Source organism: Phocoena sinus, chromosome 19 (genome assembly GCF_008692025.1).
Source record: "Phocoena sinus isolate mPhoSin1 chromosome 19, mPhoSin1.pri, whole genome shotgun sequence".
Classification (NCBI taxonomy): domain Eukaryota; kingdom Metazoa; phylum Chordata; class Mammalia; order Artiodactyla; family Phocoenidae; genus Phocoena; species Phocoena sinus.
In genome coordinates, this window is record NC_045781.1 from 51,707,844 (window position 1) to 51,728,956 (window position 21,113).

Sequence of the window (21,113 nt, forward strand, 5' to 3'; positions counted from 1 at the left end):
AAAATAAAGTTGCTTCTGGGATTATACTCCATTACTGCTTATTCAATATATTGGTGAGTCATTTAATTGTTGATGTGTCTAACCAGATGGGAGCCTCAGCCCACTTCCTCTCACGATTGGGCAAGGGCTTCTTTCAGTATCATATCACATCAGTGTTAGCCTGTGACAGACAGTTAAAGGAAGAAGGGTTTGCCTTATAGATGTTACACACTCTGAAACATCTGAAGGGCCTCGTCCAGTCTCCTAGAAGGACCAGAAGCAGTCAGGAGCAAAGGACTTCCCAGGTTTGACCTTGACTACTTGGGATGGAGTCAGGACCTCAGAGAAAGGGTAAACAGGCACACAAGATGACACCAAGAACAAGAGAAAGGGAAAGGAAAGGGGACCAGCACAGGGAAGATCCTGGGCTCCAGCCAAGGCTGGCGGGCCCACACCGACAGAAAGGGGACCCGAAAGAAGATTAACAATTAACGCTACACAGTCTTCTAGACTTTGCAGGTGTTCACGATTGTGTAAAGTGTTCTCTCTGGCACTGCGCCGTGATCACTCTGAGAATCACAGCAGGATTACGTGCCTTTCTCACATTCTTGGACCCCAAGCTTCTGTAAAACGGGGACTGTCTGAGTCATCTGTGCCTTTCAGCACCTGTGCAGCCCGAGAGAGAGCAGGGGACTCAATACTGCTGCTGGATGGACGGACAGGTAGATGTGACCTTGTGCAAATCCCTTTCCCAGAATTCCCTGCTGCCACGAGCCCCCGAAAGTCTCCTTCTTCCTATTTCCTGCAGCCTCCACGTCGTCTCCGGAGCCAGGCATCCTCAGCAGTGTGTCTTTCCTAAGAGCCACCTTGTGATGACCGAGGCAACGAGAAAGGATTCTGCATAATTCCTCAGTGACAAATACGGTCGTCAGCCACGTGCGGCCACTGGGATTGTACAAAACCAAGCTCTGTGGAGGCCTATCTCGAGTGAGGAGCGGTCCCTATGCAAAGAAACATTCCAGGTATACCAGGGAAGGGGTGAATAAGCCTATCAGCCTTCTGAAAAACAGTACCAGTGCCCTCCCAATCAACCACCAGCCTGAATAACTCGAAGCCTCAAGGCCGATGTGGGTGAGGGCGTCTCTGCTCCCCAGGAAACCAGACACAACTTAGAAGCCTCAGCTGTCGCAACCCCCTGGAGGCCCCAGAAACTTCTCTGTTCAGAAACCACAGAACCTGTTTGTGAACCTTATGTGCAGGCTAACAAAGAGAGAACACAAGCAAACGCAGACGAAGTTTCAACCTTTTTATTCAAAGCAGCTTCTCACAATGTATAAATACTGCATATTAGCACACATGAAAAATACAACTTCTAAGGCACCCAGAAATGTGTTCATACACGTTACAGGACCATTCACAAAGAGAGTGTACAATTTGCTCTAGACGGTCAGCATTTGATAAATCAGAAGGTTATTATCCCTCCGTACTGCACCCGGTCTCAGGGAATATTTACAGCATGGTGAGAAAGGGGCAGCTGTACCTGCTTTAGCAGTCTATGAATTACTCATACTTACAGATACTCAGAACTAGTTAAAGACTCTCCCATGATAACCTGGCGAAAGAAAATGAGTAGTCTAATTTGCAAAGGTCTCCTTGGATTTTGGTGTGTGTGCTATATCCATGATCGAATCTGAACACTCCCAGGGTAGGCTGGATACTTTTTTGGTAGCCTGCTTCAATTATCAGAGGTTTGGTAATAAGCCTTACCACTAGAATCCCACTTCTTCAGTATCAATCATTTCTCAACCGGTTAATGGATGAATGATTTCATCATGGATGAAGATGGAGCATCACCTAGTGTGAGAAGTGAAGAAAATTCTTCTCGGGCTAAACAGGAAGTGGAATGGGTTGATGGAGAACAAAAAGGAGGTGGAAATCTAGCAACTGCAGGATCTCAGTGCTCAGTGTAGACACATCTGAAGAACTCACGCTGGAGGTTTCTATTCAGATGGAGCAGTCCACACTGCTCAGATAACCTGAAGAATGCCAGCCCCCCGCTCCTTATGGTACCGGTATGGATAAAGGCTGGGACTACACAGCAGAAACACCAACCTGAGACAGTGCATTTCAATCCGAGAAGCTCATCTGTCAGAGCCTTCTCAAGGTGACGACAAATCCTTCTGTAGGGCCAGCCAGGGGGAGCATGAGGTTGGTGGATGGGAGCAGATTCTCTGTGCCATAAAGCATGTACGTCTCTGCCTAGATGTGCCCACAATCTATGAAACTCGTACTCTGCTGGAATAATGGAATTCTTTGGTCCTTGGTTTTATGAAAGGCAATATTTTCACAATCCTGTCAGCATGGACATCAGCAAATGACTTCAAGCTGGGACGAACGGCACAGGGACACATTAAATACTAGATGGAAAACTCCACACCCTCCAAACTTCCCAGAGTCGCCTTAAGGAGCACCAGCGTGAGGCCAGGTGTTGGGCCAATGAGGTGTGGTCAACCCACAGAGATGCCTGAGCTGAAGCTGAAAACTAGATGTCAGTTTTTCTGATTGACGCACACACTGCAAATATTTGAAGCAAATCTCCATCCTAATGGGAGATAAGTTGACTTTATGAACACTTATTTGAGATGAACCAAATAACTTGACTTTAGCTATTCTATGGCCCTGGTCTCAAGATCATCTTTAAAGCCTTGGTAAGGAGAACCAGTAGGTAAGCAGGGCCAACTGAAAAGAATCATAATTTAAAAAAAAAGAAATTTAAGTTCCAAAGTTTAGTTGGTTTTTATCAGATCCCAGACACAGAGGACACACTGCCAGTGAGCTCCATGACTTACACGCCATTCAAACAGCCCCGGGTAGACTGGCTCAGCTGATGTGTACGTTGTGCATCTAGTTTGCCTGTGCCCTGCTAAACTCAGGTTCAGTATGGCTTAACGCACCTACTTCACTGATAAGACACTCAGGACATGTGGGAATGCGGATTATGTAACTGAAAGCGACTTCAGATTGTCTACACAGTAAGACTCACATGTAAACTTTGTTAACATCTCTCAAGGAGTGCTGACCACAGCCAGACTGGACATTTCCAGGTCACCTGCAAGGAGCCTGGAGTCAACCACCAAGATCAGGAGCAGAAAATGCCACTGGTTCAAAACAAATGATGGACCAGTAGCCCTCCCTGTGACCACATCTACACCATGTGACTAGCACGAAGGTGGCTCCAGAACACCTGTCCGTGGTCCCTTCGTGTGGCCGAAGACAATCACCAAGGTGTCTATCTGGGCCCTGCCGCCATCAACTCAACCAAACTCTCCAGATTAGCCATGGCGTACAGACTGCACAGAGTCCATCCACGTGGCTTACGCTACTTGGAAGAAACAACCCGTATTACCTTTTTTTTTTTTTTTTTTTTTGCAACAAGCTTAAGGCTCTGTTCACAAACTCCATCAACTGGCACACAGTGAGAATTTATGGAGAGATCTTCAACTACATATGTAGTTGCAAAGGTTGGAAAATCTACTGATCCTAATGGTAAGGCTTATTCACATATTCAATACATTTTCAAATTATACTTCAAACTCACTTACTTTGAGAAAAGGAAAATTAACCGGCTCTCTTACAATTTAATAACACTAGATTCTAATGGAAAACAAAAAACAAAAAACCATTGGCACCAAACCAGAATGCTATTTTTTTGAAAGAACAAGTGATATTAATGGAAAAGATTGCCTAAAACGCACATCCTAACTTATCACAGAAATATAAAAGTTTATATTCTGAAAATATATATTGTATTAAAGTCTGTAAGCATTTCAACCAAAATTTGCAGAAATAACTAAGCAACACTTATCTACAACAAAAATATACATGCAAGACAACCCCCAAATGGTTTCCGTTAAATATCTACAAAGGCAAAGTGTAGATTTTTAAAGATTATACAAAACCATTTACAGAGAATAAAATAAAATACTTAAGAAATCTCATTTAGAGTCTTAAATACTGTGTATATTAGTGAGGATGTCTAAACTAATATATACAACAGATCTAAGTATCTGAATACAGAAACACAGAAGAGAAGCAATTCTGCATTTTAAATATTCACTTAGGAAGATCTGAAGATGTTTCTATCTGTTTCTCTTTGTTAAAAAAATTTCCACAGAAACTAGAGTGGAAAATTACATGAATGTGACTAAATTTCAAATTAAAAAAAGTTTACAAAATTTTTTAAACCAACAATTAATAATGGGAAATGCAATTCAGCATCCAATCAAGGCTATCTTTTAAATGTGGATATCTGGAGATACAGTTGCACTGATCGAAGTCTACTGTGATTATCATTTTTCCATCCTCATACTAAACTTCATATGGGAAAAACATATTTTCATGCTTCAGAGAGAACATTTCCTAGTTTTACTTTATACCAAACAAGAATAACATTTAAAATCAATTCTCTACTACTTTCTCAGAGTTATCCACTTTCATTCCAAGAGGGTCACTTTTGATGGTTTTCACCCACAGACATTATTTCAAAGCAGGAAGGGACATATGGGTATATCTACCTTAGGCTGAGGCTTCCAAATGGTGAGGAACTCTGATCATCTTAGCAAAGTTCTCCAAAAAGTCCTCCTGGAACAAGGCTGTTAACATAAATGTTCCACTGCAAGATGCTGGATGCTAATCGCCAGGGGTTGGAGGAGAGGAGAGTTCTAACGCATGGCTAACAGGATGGCAAGGAGTGGATTGTCCAGAAGGCTGCTTGACTAAAGAAGTACCCTCATCTTCCCACCACAGCTCTTCTTCCAACCCCAAAGGTAATTCTGGGATGGGGCTACCAAGACCAAGCATGATTCCTCCAAGAACCTGCCCAAGGCTCTGGGATGTGACCGCCTGGGTGGGGAGGGGGCAAAGCAGAGTAGAGAGAAGGGAGAAAGGATCCTATGGGTGGAGAGAAGGTCCTGGGGTAGAAGACAAAAAGTGGGCCTTGTCTCAAGAGAGCTATGAGGTTAAACCTTGACACAACAACAGGTCTGGCAAATTCCAACCCAGGTCGATCAGCTGGAAGTTTCCTGGATCTCATCTATACATTATCAAAACAACTAACCAGAAAGTGAAAAATTCAGTGGTTTGGTCTACCCTGTAGCAAACAGATGTAACTGAGTTTCGCCCAATATGTGGAACATCCTTCTAGAACTGACTGCATGGAAATAACCGAAACACAGACTGTCTTGTAAAACACCTCCTGTTATACACGAAACCTACAGGTTAACACCAGGCATTCCATCTTAGTGATGGTTTCACATTCCTACCTCATCATCAGAGATCCTTGAGGTGTTTAGAAGTTTAGATTTGATGATCCAAAGCTATGTTTTAGTTCAAAGCTAAAACACTTCTGGTTTTTTCAGCAGGGAACAAAGATGGGCACTGAGCAAAAGGAATTTCCAAACATCCTCTTCCATTCCAACGAGAATCCTAACACTGCTTCTAGAGACGTTGAACGTGGCTGCCCCTAGAAGGTAAAAAGAAAACGAAGTGCTCTTTCTTTAGATGACTTAGTGATGGTTGAGAAGTTACCTGTCAAGGGTGAGGTCGTCTAGGGCCTTTGGTCTCAAAGGAAAAGACAAACCCAAATTGAGATGTGACAGCAGGTATTTGGGCAAAAGCAGGTGTTTCCCTGTAGAAACTCCCCATCGTCTAGGTCTGCAGTTCCTACAGGAACCCCCATGGAGCAAGGGGAGGGTACACAGGACTTCAGCCCCATCTTCCTCTGGCTGGATTCAGCCAGGGTGGCTGCCCCCCAGCCGAAGCGAGAAGAAAGTGAGACATGTCCTCTTCCCTGAGCCTCGAGAAGTCATGGGGAAACTCAGAAGGAGAGAGGCTTTCAACAGAGGGAACCAAGACCATCTGGAGGACGGAGAATCCAGGTAAACTCAGGTTCACTGTTTAAAGGCCTATGTCTCTAGTTCTGCTATAGACAGTCCACCTGTGCTCCGAAACACAAAGCTCAGGGCCATGAGTCCTCTCCACCTGCCCAGTCTAGTGCATCCAGCTGCCTTCAGGGGAGGGAAGAGGACCAGAAAGGGAGAGAGAACTGTAACAATGACCCTCCCTCCCTTCAGATGGCCTCCCCTCCCCCAGCTGTGCCTAACTCTCACTGCTCAACTTTCTCTGCGGAAGGGTCGAGAGGAGCTGGTGACTAACAGAGGGTACTAGTAGGAGACGGGTGAGCAGAGGTCCTTGAGGACACCTGGCGGGGGGATTGCGATGGAAATGGAAAAATCCCGCCACTCTGGGAACCTAACTTTCTCTGATGCTTGACCCTCATGCAGAACATGGTCCTGTCACTTCCCTGCTTGAACTCTGATGTTTACGTTCTCCTCTCCAACCAAAACCAAAACCCCTCCTTCGCCACAGCTGACCCAGGGACTTTGGGCTGATGGTCTGAAGACAAATGCTGGAGCCCCCCTGTGGCCCACGCGCCCTGGGACAGGAGGCCTCATCCCTGGTTACTGCTCCATTACTGGACCATTCAGGCGGGAAGCCCCATTTATGTCCTTAAAAGGAGCAGAGTGAAGAGAAAACTCTTCCATGATTTCTCCTAAGAGCAAGTATTCAATTGTCATAGAACTGTTTCACACGCAGGAAATCTGGGGCAGAACTATTCCTTTTATTCACAGAAATCCCGTTTTCATCTCTCTGAATTTTATTTCTACATGGTTCACTGCTAGAATGCACCAAATGGCATGAACCTTGTATGGGATTTGGTCCAGGGCAGTATGAAAATAATATCTGTGTGAACAACAGATATCATAATATATAAACAAAAATAAATAAATTAAATAAGTCGGGTGAAAAAAAAAACATTTTCCTAGTAGTTATGTGTTTGCAAAACTAGCTTTACATATAATACACATAAATTATCAGAATTTCCACTTACATTGTTTTAAAAATATATATTTAACAAAATGCTCCTAAATGTACAATATCTGGGTTTGTAAATCACTCAATTGGGTTTTAAGACCAAGCCCTAGAAGTCACGCAGATTTGCATCAGAGAGGAGACTGAGGCTGGATCTACACAATCGTTCTGCTCATGGGTCTAGAAATTCCCTAAGATTGGTCGTCCCCTGTCACTGGATCTGTACTTAACCAGACAGAGCCATGGCAGCCAAGTTTCCAAATCAGAGGCACTGTGTAGACACAGCCTGAGTCAGAGGATGGGGAAACGGGTCTTCCCCTTCCTGGACCAGGATGGTGCATTTCAGCAAGTGGGGAGAGGACAAGGGCACCTGGCAGAGGACTGGGAAGATACAGCCCTCGATAGCTCTCCAGCCAGTTGGGGTGGGGACACAGGGGAGGCCAAGTATGCTGCGTTTCCCATCGTTACACAAAACCAAACCAATGAGGAGCAACCAAAGGACACGAGGAAATGGACACGACCCTAGGTATAGCGAGACACCTTGACAGACTCCTTGGCCGGGAATACACTGTGCTCTGATTTCTGAAACACAGGACAGAGCTGGAAGTCACCTGCCCTTGAGCACTGGGCCCTCAGACTTCATAAATTTTGTCCTGCAGGTAGCTGAACAGGGAATCCAGGCCTTTGGAAGAACCCCAGAGCTGTTTGAGCATGAGGCATTCTTTCTCGTTCACATCTTCAAGCACTGACTTCAGGAAGCTCCGGACGAGGCATTTCGACTCCTCCAGCACCTGGAGGGAAACACACGAGCCTCATTAGCCTGGCGCCAGGGACTCTGCTCCAGAAGGATGTGCTTAATCTCCTCATGTCCAAAGCCAGAGGAGGTTGCCTCCTCTGGTCCGGGGCAACGGCCAGGAATGGATTGCAGGCATGCTGAGACGTTGAGCCCTCAGACCTTGGGATGGCTGAGTGGGACCCGCATTAACCTCAACTGCAGGAGTGACACTGACATATACTCAGAGTCACTTTCTATGGATGTCATGACAAAGTTTGGGAAATACGGCTTTCACCTCCCCATACTACCTAACTTAAGAATGGCTGGGATCACAGAGTAAGATAATGAAATGAACTAATGGTTGTCAAAGTATCCATGGGACCCACCCTGACAGCAATGCCCCTTGGTCAGGCTTAGTAGTTAAGAGTAGTAGTAATAAAAGTAGTAATAAAAGTAGCAATCATTGTAATAGTAAGAACAATTGCAGTAACTGTAGCAATGAGCAGTAACAGTGGTAACAATGGTAACGCTACAGTATTATAGCGAGAACAGTAATGTTAGTGGTAGTAATAATGGCAACAACACCATAGTATTATAGCAACAGTAACAGTCATGCCAGTGGTCGTAATAATACTACAGTATTATAGTAGTGATAATGGCTGATATTAGTAATATAGTAGCAGTCACGGTAATAAGAGTAATAATAATCTAATCATGAGTAAGAACAATGGTAGCAAGCATAGTGATCAGAGTAACAATGCCACTACCAGCACTGTTAGCCCATCGGCTCTTCGATAGGCACTTCTGCATTCTTTTATTTCTTCCTCAAGTTAACTGCACAACTAGGTAGCCATCTCCGCATTACAGATGAAAGATGTGAGCTCAGGAAGTGAAGGCGCCTCGAGCCGCCTGTTGGGTGTGCCCTGCCAACGCCTGGCTGATTCTGCAGGCTCCACGCTGCCTCGGTCTGGCAGAGGCATAGCCGGAAGCCGGGCCTCCGAGCATCCTTCCGCTGGCCTCCACCACCCTCTGTGGACCTGGAGGCTCTGGTCCTCAGTCTCACAAAGCGCTTTCCAACAGAAAAAAGCAAGACAAGAGCTCCCTTGCTCAAGCAGGCTGGAAAGGGGCAGTGATCTCCCTCAGCTTGGGCTGGAGGCGAATGGGTGGTAAGAAAGGGCTGGCAGACCAAGGGTGCCTCTTTCCTTCCAAGAATTGCTCTCCTGGGGCCGTGGGGTAGATTCCCATCTCAGGTGAATCACCCCAAAGCTCCTGAATTCATACCTGTGGGTGGGAGAGGTTTCCTTGCAGTATTTCTTCAAAAGCTGGTTTCATCTGAGCACCTCCACTGCCCAGAGACCAAACTCCTCAGTGGAGCCTTGGGGCCTTTCTCCTCCTTGCCTTTTCAGTCTTATCATCCCTCAGCTAGCCCCTGCACCTGCTCACACCACCAGGAGCCGCTGCCTGGACTCCACGCAGGGTTTTGGACTTTTGTGGCCTCACTCACACCGTTTGCTCCGCTGAGAACTTCCACCCACCTCTCTGCGCAGCTGCCCCTATGTCACCAATCACCCCCGTTTGCCCAGGCTCACGGGGTTTCCTGGGACTCGAGATTTTTGGTGCTAAAACCAGGAGAGTCTCAGGCAAAGTGGGACGAGTTGGTCACCAGAATCATCAGGAAGATTAAAAGAGAATTCACATAAAGGGATAAGCAAAGTGCTTGGCCCAACAAGGCTGTACCATCCCCACCCTGCCACTGTCACTGGGACCAACAGGCTTCCGGGGGGCAGAGCTGACACACAGTATGTGCCCAGTAAAGGCTGATGAGCCATATCAAGAGGGGAGTGGCAGCTGGGTGCAGCCTCGGGGTAGACAGGGAGAAGGAAAGGGGTGGTCACGGGTCAGCCCCACAATCCAGCCCAGCACCCGTGATGCTGAAGCACAGAAAGCGTCCGGGCCTGCTGCTCCCAAAGCACCTTCCCCGTTTCCCACTCGGCCCTTTCTCCACCTTCAACAGGATATTTCCATACAGCGCTCAGAGAGACTTTGATGAGATAAAATCGACACAATTAAAACCCGGTGTCTCCACGGAGGTGTTATTTATTTATCTGTTTTTCAAGGTGTCTTCAGAGTCGAACCGGTTACATGTGCCAAGCACTGGACAGGCAGGAGAAATGAGGTACCAGGACAGCGGAAACCACTTTTTCTCATCTCTCATCTGGCTTCACACCCTCTGTCCTTATTCGTCTTTGCTTCTCATTTCTTTGAAAACCATAGATGATTTGTATTTTCGTGCATGTTTAGGACTTTCTTTAAAGGCAACCCTTCTACCCCAGGGTATAAATCTCTTCTGTGAGGTTTTCACACTAGAGCTGATGGGGAATATCTAACAGTGCTGACCACCTCCCTCTGGATTTAAGCTCTCAGCACCGAGATGCGGCATCTGTTAAATCACGTACTCCCTGCATGACCTTTGGCAAGTCGGTCACTCCCTTCCGGCCTCGTTGCCTTCACCTGTAAAATGGGTCTACTGCAAAGACAGGGCACAGAGACTCAGGAACTCACCACCGCGCTGCAGGAGGCCATCTCCTTGACCCGCAGCATGACCTCCTGGCTGAACGTGGTTGGCCAGAAGACCTGTGACACCAGGCCTCTGCTGCATGCCTCCTGGGCGGTGAGCTTCCGCCCGCAGAAGAGCATCTCGTTGGCCTGAGAAAGCAAAGGCAGGAGAAGGCTGAGAGCTGGCACGCCTCCAAGCCTGCTCGCGAGCCCGCCTGCTGTGCGCAACTGTCCCGGCTCCCAGAGGCAGCATCCTTAACTGGGGGCCAAAGATGCTCTGGGGGCTGCTTGCACACGCCTGTGTCTACGTGCGTCTTTCTGCACAGAGGGCCCACAGCTTTCACTGAATTCCCCTAAGAAGCCATGTCCCTGCAGGGGCTCCGCCTGCAATACCCACTTCACCCCCGCCCCCGTCTGGTGGCAGGGCTGCAGGAGGAGACGTGTGTCGGGCTGGGAACAGTTCACAGCTGATACCCCTTCCTCAGTGACTGATTCAGGGATGAGCAGATGAGCCACCCGAGATATTAAAGCTGTGAGGTCTCCAAGCTGGAGAGGATGGGGAAGATACTTCCTCTCTCTCTGGTGGCTTAAGTCACTGAGCCCAGGGCCACCCACTGCTGTGGAGAGGGACGGCTGCCAAGACAGCAGGGATGGAGAACAAGAGCCCTGCCGGCACTGGGATTCCTGGGCGTGACACCCCCAAAGGAGGCTCTACTGCTGGACCTGCCAGTTACGGCAACCGTTAAATTCCTTTCTTCCCCTCTTTAAGCCAGTTAAAGTGTTTCCATCACCAGCAGCCAGAAAGGTCCCGACCATAATCCCATACCATAATCCCAACGCAGAGAGGCGCACCCCTCCCAGTGACCCGGGGCTGTGCATAGGCAGTGCCCAGGTACGAAGGGCAGAAACACCTCCTGCGTCCTGCCGTGTCCTCTGCGCCCCACCCCCCAGAGAACTTCCCCTGACTTTGACGTGTGCAGCTGTTGTACACGGTCTGGGAAAAGCAACGTGGGAAAGGTCCCGGGCACAGACAGAGCCCAGCGCAGTCACCCACTGACACCAACAAATGACTCTCCCGCTGATAATTAGGGCAAGATGGTCACGGTCCCTCCCCCACCGCCTTCACACAGCAGACAACCCAATCCCTTCCCTGACTGCCGTCCACCTGCCTCCCCTGTCCCTCCCTTCCCGGCCCTGCAGGCTTAGCCGCTGTCAGATGGATGTTGAAATGTCAAGCTCTCCCAGCCTCTGGATCTGTGCACGTGCCTCCCCTTTTGTTCTGGTTGTCACTGGAGGGTCATGATGACCCAAGGGACAATCTTTCACGCCCGAGGAGCAAAATTTGTCAGGTCGCTAATAAGCCTATGGATGCATTCGGCTGGACGTTTGAAGACAAATACGTGTCACTGAACGTATTCAGAAACACCATCTCAGGAAGGAGGAACGCGAGGAAGGAACCCAGTAGAAGGAGCCCACCAGGACGCAGTCGGGGAGAACACGTCTCAATCAGCAACATCCTTGGAGTTTCAGAAATGATTGAAATAAAAGAAAGCGATAAGGCTGTACAAGGTTAACATTTTTGTGACCACGAAGGAACCAGGCAGAGCACAGGGGCCGAAATCGAAAGGGAAAGTGCCTGCTTTCGGGGCTCCCTGGCTGCCCCACCTTCCTACCACTGCTGAGATGGAAGCCGCGGAAAGCAGCCCCAGCTCCAGCGTCCGAATGGCCTTGCAATCCACCTGTCGGGCCTGCTGCATAGACACCGGCTGGCAGCAACTCTGGGAAGGCAGAGGAAGCTGAGACGGCCCCCAGATTCCACAGGCCAGGAGTACCCCCGGGACTCGACCCACATGAAGGGCTGTATCCTAAACCCAGGACAGAGGAGGGGTGCTGTGGGACCCAAAACCCATGGGTCACAGGGAAGGACCCGCCACAGAGAGGAGGCTTACCAGTGCGACACCCAGGATCTGGGGGAAGGTATAGGAGGAACAGCCGGCGGGCGTGAGGCGGATGGTGGCGTAGGGGGTCTGAAACCAGGCTTTCTCGCTGGCCCACACGATGTCGCAGAGGGGCAGGATGGAGGCTCCCAGGCCTAGCGCGGGCCCATTGATCGCCACCACGATGGGCTTCTTAAACTGGATAAAGGCCTTCACAAAGTCCCTGGGGAAGAGAGAAGACCCTCTAGCAGGTGAGCAGGCCTGCCGAGACCCACGGACACCCTTGATTCTGTCGAGGTGGAAATAAGCTTCCCCAGGTGCTGGGAAGCACCCACAGATCATGAGGGAAGTGGGTGCTCAGAAGGGGTCTCATTCTCCCAGACACCGAGCCGCAGAGCTGCGGGCACAGGCGTGGCACACTTAGTGGGTGGTACCAGATTTTCAGAGGGAAACTCATGGGGTGATCACGGTTTGCCCAGAGGGCCCCAGGTCATGCCCGTTGTCCCAGCACTGCACCAGGCTACCCTGTCCTTCCACCCCCTAGATATTGACAAAGTGTAAATATCCTTAAAGAAGATAGCTTGAACGTTAAGGTTATGAACAGAACCAAAAGGAGGGTGTTACAAGGAAGGGTACGTGAACTCAAGGAGAGAAGGAACATTCTAAGGGCACTGGCGAGGGTGGAATTGGTGGCTTTGAGAGGATGAACCTCTTATTATTCGAGGTGCTCCAAGTTTGGTCCAATGGTCACCCTGGGTGATGCTGTAGAGGGCATTCAAGCTTCAGACGGTAGGCACAGGTGGGGATTGATGACATTTAAGAATTCTTTCAGTCCTAGGATTGTCTGATTCTGAGTTACCTAAAGACATGCCAGACTCACCCGGGGTGGATCCAGAATGCTGACAAGGGTCTCTATATTTGGGTGGCTTTGACCAAAACTGGGGAAGGACGCTGGGCTCCCCTGGAGGTGTGAGGCATCTGGCACCATGCCCACGAATTAGGCAATATGCTATCTCCCTGCCCTTCTGCGTTGAGCAAGGTTACAGGGTGCATCTTTAATATTAAACAGAGACATCTACAATAAACCTCTACTTCCTTGCCTTAGAACACTTTTCACCTTTCCCTTAGTTGCTGTATTAAGGTCTATAAAATTTTAATATTCATGTGGACACAGAGGAAAGATCCAGGATGTCTAGCAAAGCTTGCATCCCTCATTATTCTCAGGTGGAAGATCAGAAATTAACAAGGCCTCACAAGAATAAAATCCAAACTCCTGACCATGACCTTGGTCTGCCTCTGCTTATCTCTCCAGACTTATCTCCTGTCTCTCTCACCCCTGTTCACTGTGCAGGAGCTGCACGAGCCTTCTGAGAGTTCTTGGAAAACACCACTATCACAATTTGCAATTATCCTAATTATTTGCTTCCTTACTTGAATTCTCCTCCCCCTTTAGTTCCTTAAGGAAACTCACAGGTCTGCCTTGGGCACTGCTTGGTCTCCATGCATACTGGAATTAACACTCAGTAAACAATCTCCCAGAATGAGAGCAAATACTGCAGATGTGTAGCGGTGATGCACGCGCTATTCACCAGACCTGGTTTCCCTTCCCTCTTCTTCCTGAGGCTGCAACTGGGACACGGTCCCCAGGCTCCCTTGCAGTTGGCTGTGGCCCAGTAACCAAGTGCTGGCCGATGGGACGTAAGTGGAAACCAAATACACACTTCCGTGTCTGATGCAAGGAAACCTCCCACCACACAGCCCCCCAAGCCCTCTCATCTTGACAAGCATGGCAGTCTTGGAAGACCTTTGTTGAGCCGCAAGAGGGAAGGAGTTTGAGTTCCTGAGTCACCACTTGGAGGATAGTCATGGGCTGATCAGCAACTTCTGTTCTAGGTTCACATATATGTGAAGTAAATTTCTATCACAGCAGAGCTGTTATATACATTTGGGGTTCATTTGTTACAGCAGCTAATACTTAACTAATACAAATGTCGAGCTGATTTATCCCTTCTCAGGTGATACTATTCTCCCCGAATTCTTATCAAAAGATGTGGGTATCACGGTGATATGCTGGGATCAGACTGAACTGTGAGAAGACTGCTTAACACTCCACTGGGGTAGGGGGTATCTTAGGACCTACATGTTGTCATGAAAGTACACGCCCAGGCTTGAGACGTCAGATTTCCTGACATCCGTGTGATTCTGTGAGTAGATTCTCTGTGAGGTATCTCAGTCACTGCTGCCTCACTGTGGCTGAGCCCAGAAGGATACTGCTACCCAGAGGGAGACCTGGCACCACGGCCTTCTGAGTCCTGGTTTTCCAGTGGCCCATTTCCTGGCTTGACTTTCTAACTTCATGGCTTCAGTCACTGGTTTTAACAAGTGCTTTTTACCAAATGCAATTTGGAGTCTGCAGGAGATGTGGGGCTTCCTTGTAGGGTCCTTGGAACCACAGGGTTTGGGTATTTTTAACAGATGTTCTACGCCTAAATCCCCTCATATGATTCTAGGATCTTGGATCTCAGAGTTGGGAAGGACTTTAAGAGGCATGGAGCCATATGACAAACCCACAGCCAATATCGTCCTCAATGGTGAAAAACTGAAAGCATTTCCACTAAGATCAGGAACAAGACAAGGCTGCCCACTCTCACCACTCTTATTCAACATAGTTTTGGAAGTTTTAGCCACAGCAATCAGAGAAGAAAAAGAAATAAAAGGAATCCAAATCGGAAAAGAAGTAAAGCTGTCACTGTTTGCAGATGACATGATACTATACATAGAGAATCCTAAAGATGCTACCAGAAAACTACTAGAGCTAAGCAATGAATTTGGTAAAGTAGCAGAATACAAAATTAATGCACAGAAATCTCTGGCATTCCTATACACTAATAATGAAAAATCTGAAAATGAAATCAAGAAAACACTCCCATTTACCACTGCAACAAAAAGAATAAAATATCTAGGAATAAACCTACCTAAGGAGACAAAAGACCTGTATGCAGAAAACTATAAGACACTGATGAAAGAAATTAAAGATGATACAAATACATGGAGAGATATACCATGTTCTTGGATTGGAAGAATCAACATTGTGAAAATGACTCTACGACCCAAAGCAATCTACACATTCAATGCAATCCCTATCAAACTACCACTGGCATTTTTCACAGAAATAGAACAAAACCTTTCACAATGTGTATGAAAAGACCCTGAACAGCCAAAGAAATCTTGAGAACAAAAAATGGAGTTGGAGGTATCAGGCTCCCTGGCTTCAGACTATACTACAAAGCCACAGGAATCAAGACAGTATGGTACTGACACAAAAACAGATAGATCAATGCAACAGGATAGAAAACCCAGAGATAAACCCAAGCACATATGGTCACCTTATCTTTGATAAAGGAGGCAGGAATGTACAGTGGAGAAAGGACAGCCTCTTCAATAAGTGGTGCTGGGAAAACTGGACAGGTGCATGTAAAAGTATGAGATTAGAACACTCCCTAACACCATACACAAAAATAAGCTCAAAATGGATTAAAGACCTAAATGTAAGGCCAGAAACTATCAAACTCTTAGAGGAAAACATAGGCAGAACGCTCTATGACATAAATCACAGCAAGATCCTTTTTGACCCACTTCCTAGAGAAATGGAAAAACAAAAATAAACATGGGATTTAATGAAACTTCAAAGCTTTTGCACAGCAAAGGAAACCATAAACAAGACAACAAACAAAAGACAACCCTCAGAATGGGAGAAAATATTTGCAAATGAAGCAACTGACAAAGGATTAACCTCCAAAATTTACAAGCAGCTCATGCAGCTCAATAACAAAAACACAAACAACCCAATCCAAAGATGGGCAGAAGACCTAAATAGACATTTCTCCAAAGAAGATATACAGACTGCCAACAAACACATGAAAGAATGCTCAACATCATTAATCATTAGAGAAATGCAAATCAAAACTACAATGAGATATCATCTCACACCGGCCTGAGTAGCCATCATCAAAAAGTCTAGAAACAATAAATGCTGGAGAGGGTGTGGAGAAAAGGGAACACTCTTGCACTGCTGGTGGGAATGTGAATTGGTACAGCCACTATGGAGAACAGTATGGAGGTTCCTTAAAAAACTACAAATAGAACTACCATATGACCCAGCAATCCCACTACTGGGCATATACCCTGAGAAAACCATAATTCAAAAAGATTCATGTACCAAAATGTTCATTGCAGCTCTATTTACAATAGCCAGGAGATGGAAACAACCTAAGTGTCCATCATCGGATGAATGGATAAAGAAGATGTGGCACATATATACAATGGAATATTACTCAGCCATAAAAAGAAACGAAACTGAGTTATTTGTAGTGAGGTGGATGGACCTAGAGTCTGTCATACAGAGTGAAGTAAGTCAGAAAGAGAGAGACAAATACCGTATGCTAACACATATATATGGAATCTAAGGGAAAAAAATGTCATGAAGAACCTAGGGGTAAGACAGGAATAAAGACACAGACCTACTAGAGAATGGACTTGAGGACACGAGGAGGGGGAAGGGTAAGCTGTGACAAAGTGAGAGAGAGGCATGGACATATATACACTACCAAACGTAAAATAGCTAGCTAGTGGGAAGCAGCCGCATAGCACAGGGATATCGGCTCGGTGCTTTGTGACCGCCTGGAGGGGTGGGATAGGGAGGGTGCGAGGGAGATGAAAGAGGGAGGAAATATGGGAACATATGTATGTGTATAACTGATTCACTTTGTTATAAAGCAGAAACTAACACACCATTGTAAAGCAATTATACTCCAATAAAGATGTTTAAAAAAAAAAGAGGCATGGAGCCCAATCTTCCACTTGTGCAGAATCCCCTCCACAGCCTCCTGAGGACGCATCTTGCCCTCTGTTGAACATTCTCAATGAAGAGCGTCCATCCCTATAAAGATGCCTCCCTGCCGAGGCCCTTATGTGGGCCCCTCCGATGCTCCTATTTGCTCTGCTTCACCATCCACACGACAGTTCTTCCAGCATTCACCTGGGCTCTCATGACTTTCCAGAAGCTTCCCCTTCCAGACCCAGAGACTTTCATGCTATCGTTTCCAACCTGAGCTCTGTGCAGAGGCACCAAGGACCCCCGAGGAGGGCTAAGGGGCCCAGGTGTGCTCAGCTCCGACCCTCCACCCCCAAGCTCCCCTGTTTCAGTCCAGCAGCCTCATGAATTCATTTCCTTGATATAAAAATGTGATGCACAGACCGCTCTCCCCATCCTTTTCCTCTCACCTCAAGCAGCAGATCTCTATCGCGAGGGCCCGCCGGATGTGCGAGCCAGACAACACACAGGATATTGCATTACAGACACTGCCGCTCAGATAGCTGACGCTGGTCTGCGTGGCGGGGCTGCGCTGGGGAGGTGGCTGGCCGTCTTCCCCCCGTGTCAGAGTCCCTCAGGCTGACACCAGCCCTCGCTTCTCCCTCTGCCACAGGCTGATGTGGCAGAAGGAGCAGGAACTTCGGGGTCTGAAAGACTTGGGGTCAAGTCTCAACACCGCCCCTCACTAGTGGGGAGACCTCGGACAAGTTACCCAGTCTCTGGAGCCTCATTTTACTTCCTGGAAAATGGGAAAGCCAGTGGGGGTGTCCACAAGAATTAAATGTGATGGTCCACCAGAGGCGCCAGCACACTGCCTGGCACACAGGCCGCTGTTATCACGGTTGGCGCATCGGCTACGGAGGGTGGACACAGCTTTCACTCCATTCTCCGTGGTCTGTAATCTGCTCACCTGGCCTGAAGGAGACTCAGCAAAATTCTGCACACGGGTATGTCTGGATTTCACCTGGAGCACTTGGCACCTGTGACCCCGCTATCCAGTCCCTTTAACCAGAGCCGTACAGTGCAGTCCTCCCACTGCCAAAGTTCAGAGCCAAGGCAGCCGGGACGGGGCCTGTGAGCACCAGGTACACACGGTGACAACCATCCTGGGCCGCCCCCAGAAGCCCACTCCATAGTCAGACCCAGCCTTAGCTAGAATTTGCGGCTGGAAGTAACAGGAGTAACAATGAAAATAATTCTTTACACTTATTCTAAGTACTCATTCGGGCCAAGCACGGGTCAAGTATCGCACACAAGTTATCTGATTCCTCTTTGTCCCAGCAGCCCGCCAGCAGGCCACCACATCCCCTGTGAGGAGTTCGGGTGAGGGCAGCCTCTCATCCAGGATTGGGCGGACAGCTTTGCTTGGATCCTGGATAGAGACGTCTTCGGAATGAGTCATCTGAGCTCCTCCCACATCTGCCAGTCCATTCAGCGAACATCTGCAGAGGGAACGCAGCTTCCCAGGCCATGTGCACGCATGTTTTCTTTACGAAACTTTGAGGATGGGAAGGGAGCACCGCTGGGGGTACTGTGGCTGCGTGGCCCAGCCGACAGCGTGCGTGTGCCGGGAGAATTGCAAGGGATGCCCGCAGGCGATAAGGTCCTGTGGCCAAAATATGTCTCAGCCATGCCAGATTGTGAACGAAGTTCTTTCACAAGAGACTGCTCAGACAGTAAATACGTTAACTGGAAAATCCGAAGGAATGGGGACAGAACTCATTTACTGACAGAGCCCCTCGCTCACGATGCTGCTCTGGAAAGCTACAGGACAGTCTTTGGGGAAGGCTTCTCTGCACTGTGTTCCTGAAACTTCTGGTGCGCTCAGTCAAGGTGCAGAAGCCTCTTGGTTGGTACGGGGCAGGGGTCCTCAACCCTGTCTTCATATTAGAAACACCGAGGGAACTTTAAAACCCCCACCTCACACACATTAACTCAGAAGCTCCTGGAGGGACAGCCGAGCGGCTGGGTTTTGGAAAAGCTCACTGGGCTGAGAACTGGTGGCCCAGGGGACACCCCCACTCCATCTCCCTGGGTCCCTGCCAGCCCACGAACTAGGAAACTCCGCTTCCCCTGCCGCCTTTCCCTTTGCTCTGCCTAAGAGAAACTCTCCTTCCTGAGGAAATGGCAACTGTCTGAGCTCCACTGGCTGCGTTTCTCCAGAGATGAGGTCATGCGTTCAGCATCTCCTCCAGTTTGGGACTGCAGCTAATGCCACCAGTGAAACTCGTAAACCAGGTGAAGGCTACAGCCACGACTTTGCTCAGGCCACAGAGGTAGGCGCCCCATCTCTGAGAGTCCCATAAATGAGGAGGGACGCTTACGGGGGACCCTGCTGGTCCCCTCACTATGTGACAAAGTGCCTGTGAAAGGACACAGCCGAGTGGAGTAAAGAACAAACCTCCGTGTACACGGCTGGGCTATCTGCACGTGGGCAGCCCAAGAGCAGCCTGAAACCACGACGCCTTTTCTAATAACTGCCTTCAGGTAGCCCACGTCTCTTCCAGCAAGAATTCTGCCACGGGAAGTGCACAGGGGTTTTAGAGCAGAGATTCTAGGGGATGCTTCTCCCTAAAGAGGGACTCTGAACCCCACATATGCAGGCGTCCCTGTGTCACCTCTTGGAGGCTCTGCATCCCCTGGAAGCCTCCCTTGCCTGTGGGAATCAGCTTCCAGGAGACGCTGCCAGAGCCCAGTGAGACTGGAGGCCACAGAAAATCCCTAACATGCGGCCGGAGGCTCCATGACTCCACGCAGAGTAACTGCTCCTTTTCAAGGGACCAGGAGGCATCCCTGAACCGTGGCTTGTCTGAGGACCACAAAAGATGCAGCAGTGGGCATATGTGCCCTTCCCAGGATGGAGGACCCGTGACACCCTTGCTGGAAATCATGATCACTTGCTTTTGACAAATGCATAAAGAATGGGGAAATAACTCCCCTTCAGTGTCCCAGAGGAGATACTGATCTTTGGGATTGGCTGTCACCCCGAGGATTCCACTTTTTGCCCCAAAGGCAATAAGACAGTGGGGGAACATTCCCCACCCCACTGGATCTGCATATACACAGCTCCCCACATCCATCCTTCTCCCCAGGGCTGAGCCATGTCAGCTCCAGGACGCAGGGACCTCCAGAAAAACAAAGATTTCACCATCAGGCAGAGGGTGGGAGTAGTGTGTATAATACTTGGGCATTACCAGACACTGGGCTTAATATGAAGAAATAAAACCTCTTTTTGATCAAAAGAATAAAGTGGGATATAACCTAGAGTGTAAAAGCATCCCTAATTTTGGCAGGAAAACACTGGATGTCCAATTAGAATCTGAATTTCAGATAAACATCAAATAATTTTTTTAGTATATGTATATCCCACGTACTGCATGGGTTGGGATATACCTATGCTTTAGAAAATGTTTCATTGTTTGAAATTCAAATTTAACTGAGCAGTCTGTATTTTTTTTATTATCATTAATTTTTTTGGCTGCACCGCACAGCATGCGGGATCTTAGTTCCCCAAGTAGGGATGGAACCCGTGCCCCCAGCCATGGAAGCGTGGAGTCTTAACCACTGGACCGCCAGGGAAGTCCCTGAGCAGCCTGTATTTTTCAGTGGTAAACGTGGCAGCCCGAGGCAGGTCCCCAAGTGTTTGAACATGAGCAGGGCTCACCTGATGGCCTCTGCAATCCGGGTGCTCTCCTTCCTCCGGTCACTGGACAACCGGCCAATTAGGTAGGAGTAATCCAGGCCACTGCAGAACACGCTGCCCACGGCGCTAAGCAGCAGCAGTTTGCTGTCGTCCGTGGCCGCGTTGCAGAGTGCACGCCGCACCTCCTTCATGATCTGTGGGGCAGAGACGGATTTGCAGGGGTGAGTGTCCATTTGTAAGCCGGGGGCCTTCAGACCTATGCCGACCCCTGGCCGCAGAGGCCAGTCAGTCTACTCGGCCTGCGCAGGGAGCCTCCCCTGAACACACGCCACGTCCAGACCAAGCAAGGAAACGCCAAACCAGACACCCTGCACCATCCCGGAAGCAGCACAGAGCGCTAAGGAGGTGCCAGTGGGGTCA

At 48.4% G+C, this 21,113-nt stretch overlaps 1 protein-coding gene across 3 annotated transcripts in view; it reads right to left on the reverse strand.

Moving 5' to 3' along the window:
- Window positions 1-1,272: 1,272 nt before the first annotated feature.
- Window positions 1,273-21,113, reverse strand: part of CDYL2 (chromodomain Y like 2) — a 191,284-nt gene continuing 171,443 nt past the window's right edge. For 2 of the 3 annotated variants that reach the window (XM_032613788.1, XM_032613789.1), the window contains exons 4-8: window positions 20,715-20,887; window positions 12,190-12,400; window positions 10,247-10,390; window positions 7,521-7,700; window positions 1,273-5,500 (exon numbers count right to left, since the gene is read on the reverse strand). In XM_032613788.1, coding sequence (XP_032469679.1) covers window positions 7,542-7,700; window positions 10,247-10,390; window positions 12,190-12,400; window positions 20,715-20,887 — 687 coding nt within the window. In that variant the 3' untranslated portion in view covers window positions 1,273-5,500; window positions 7,521-7,541. Of the gene's footprint in view, window positions 7,701-10,246; window positions 10,391-12,189; window positions 12,401-20,714; window positions 20,888-21,113 lie in introns of all 3 variants that reach the window. The other variant, XM_032613787.1, reaches the window with a different exon arrangement.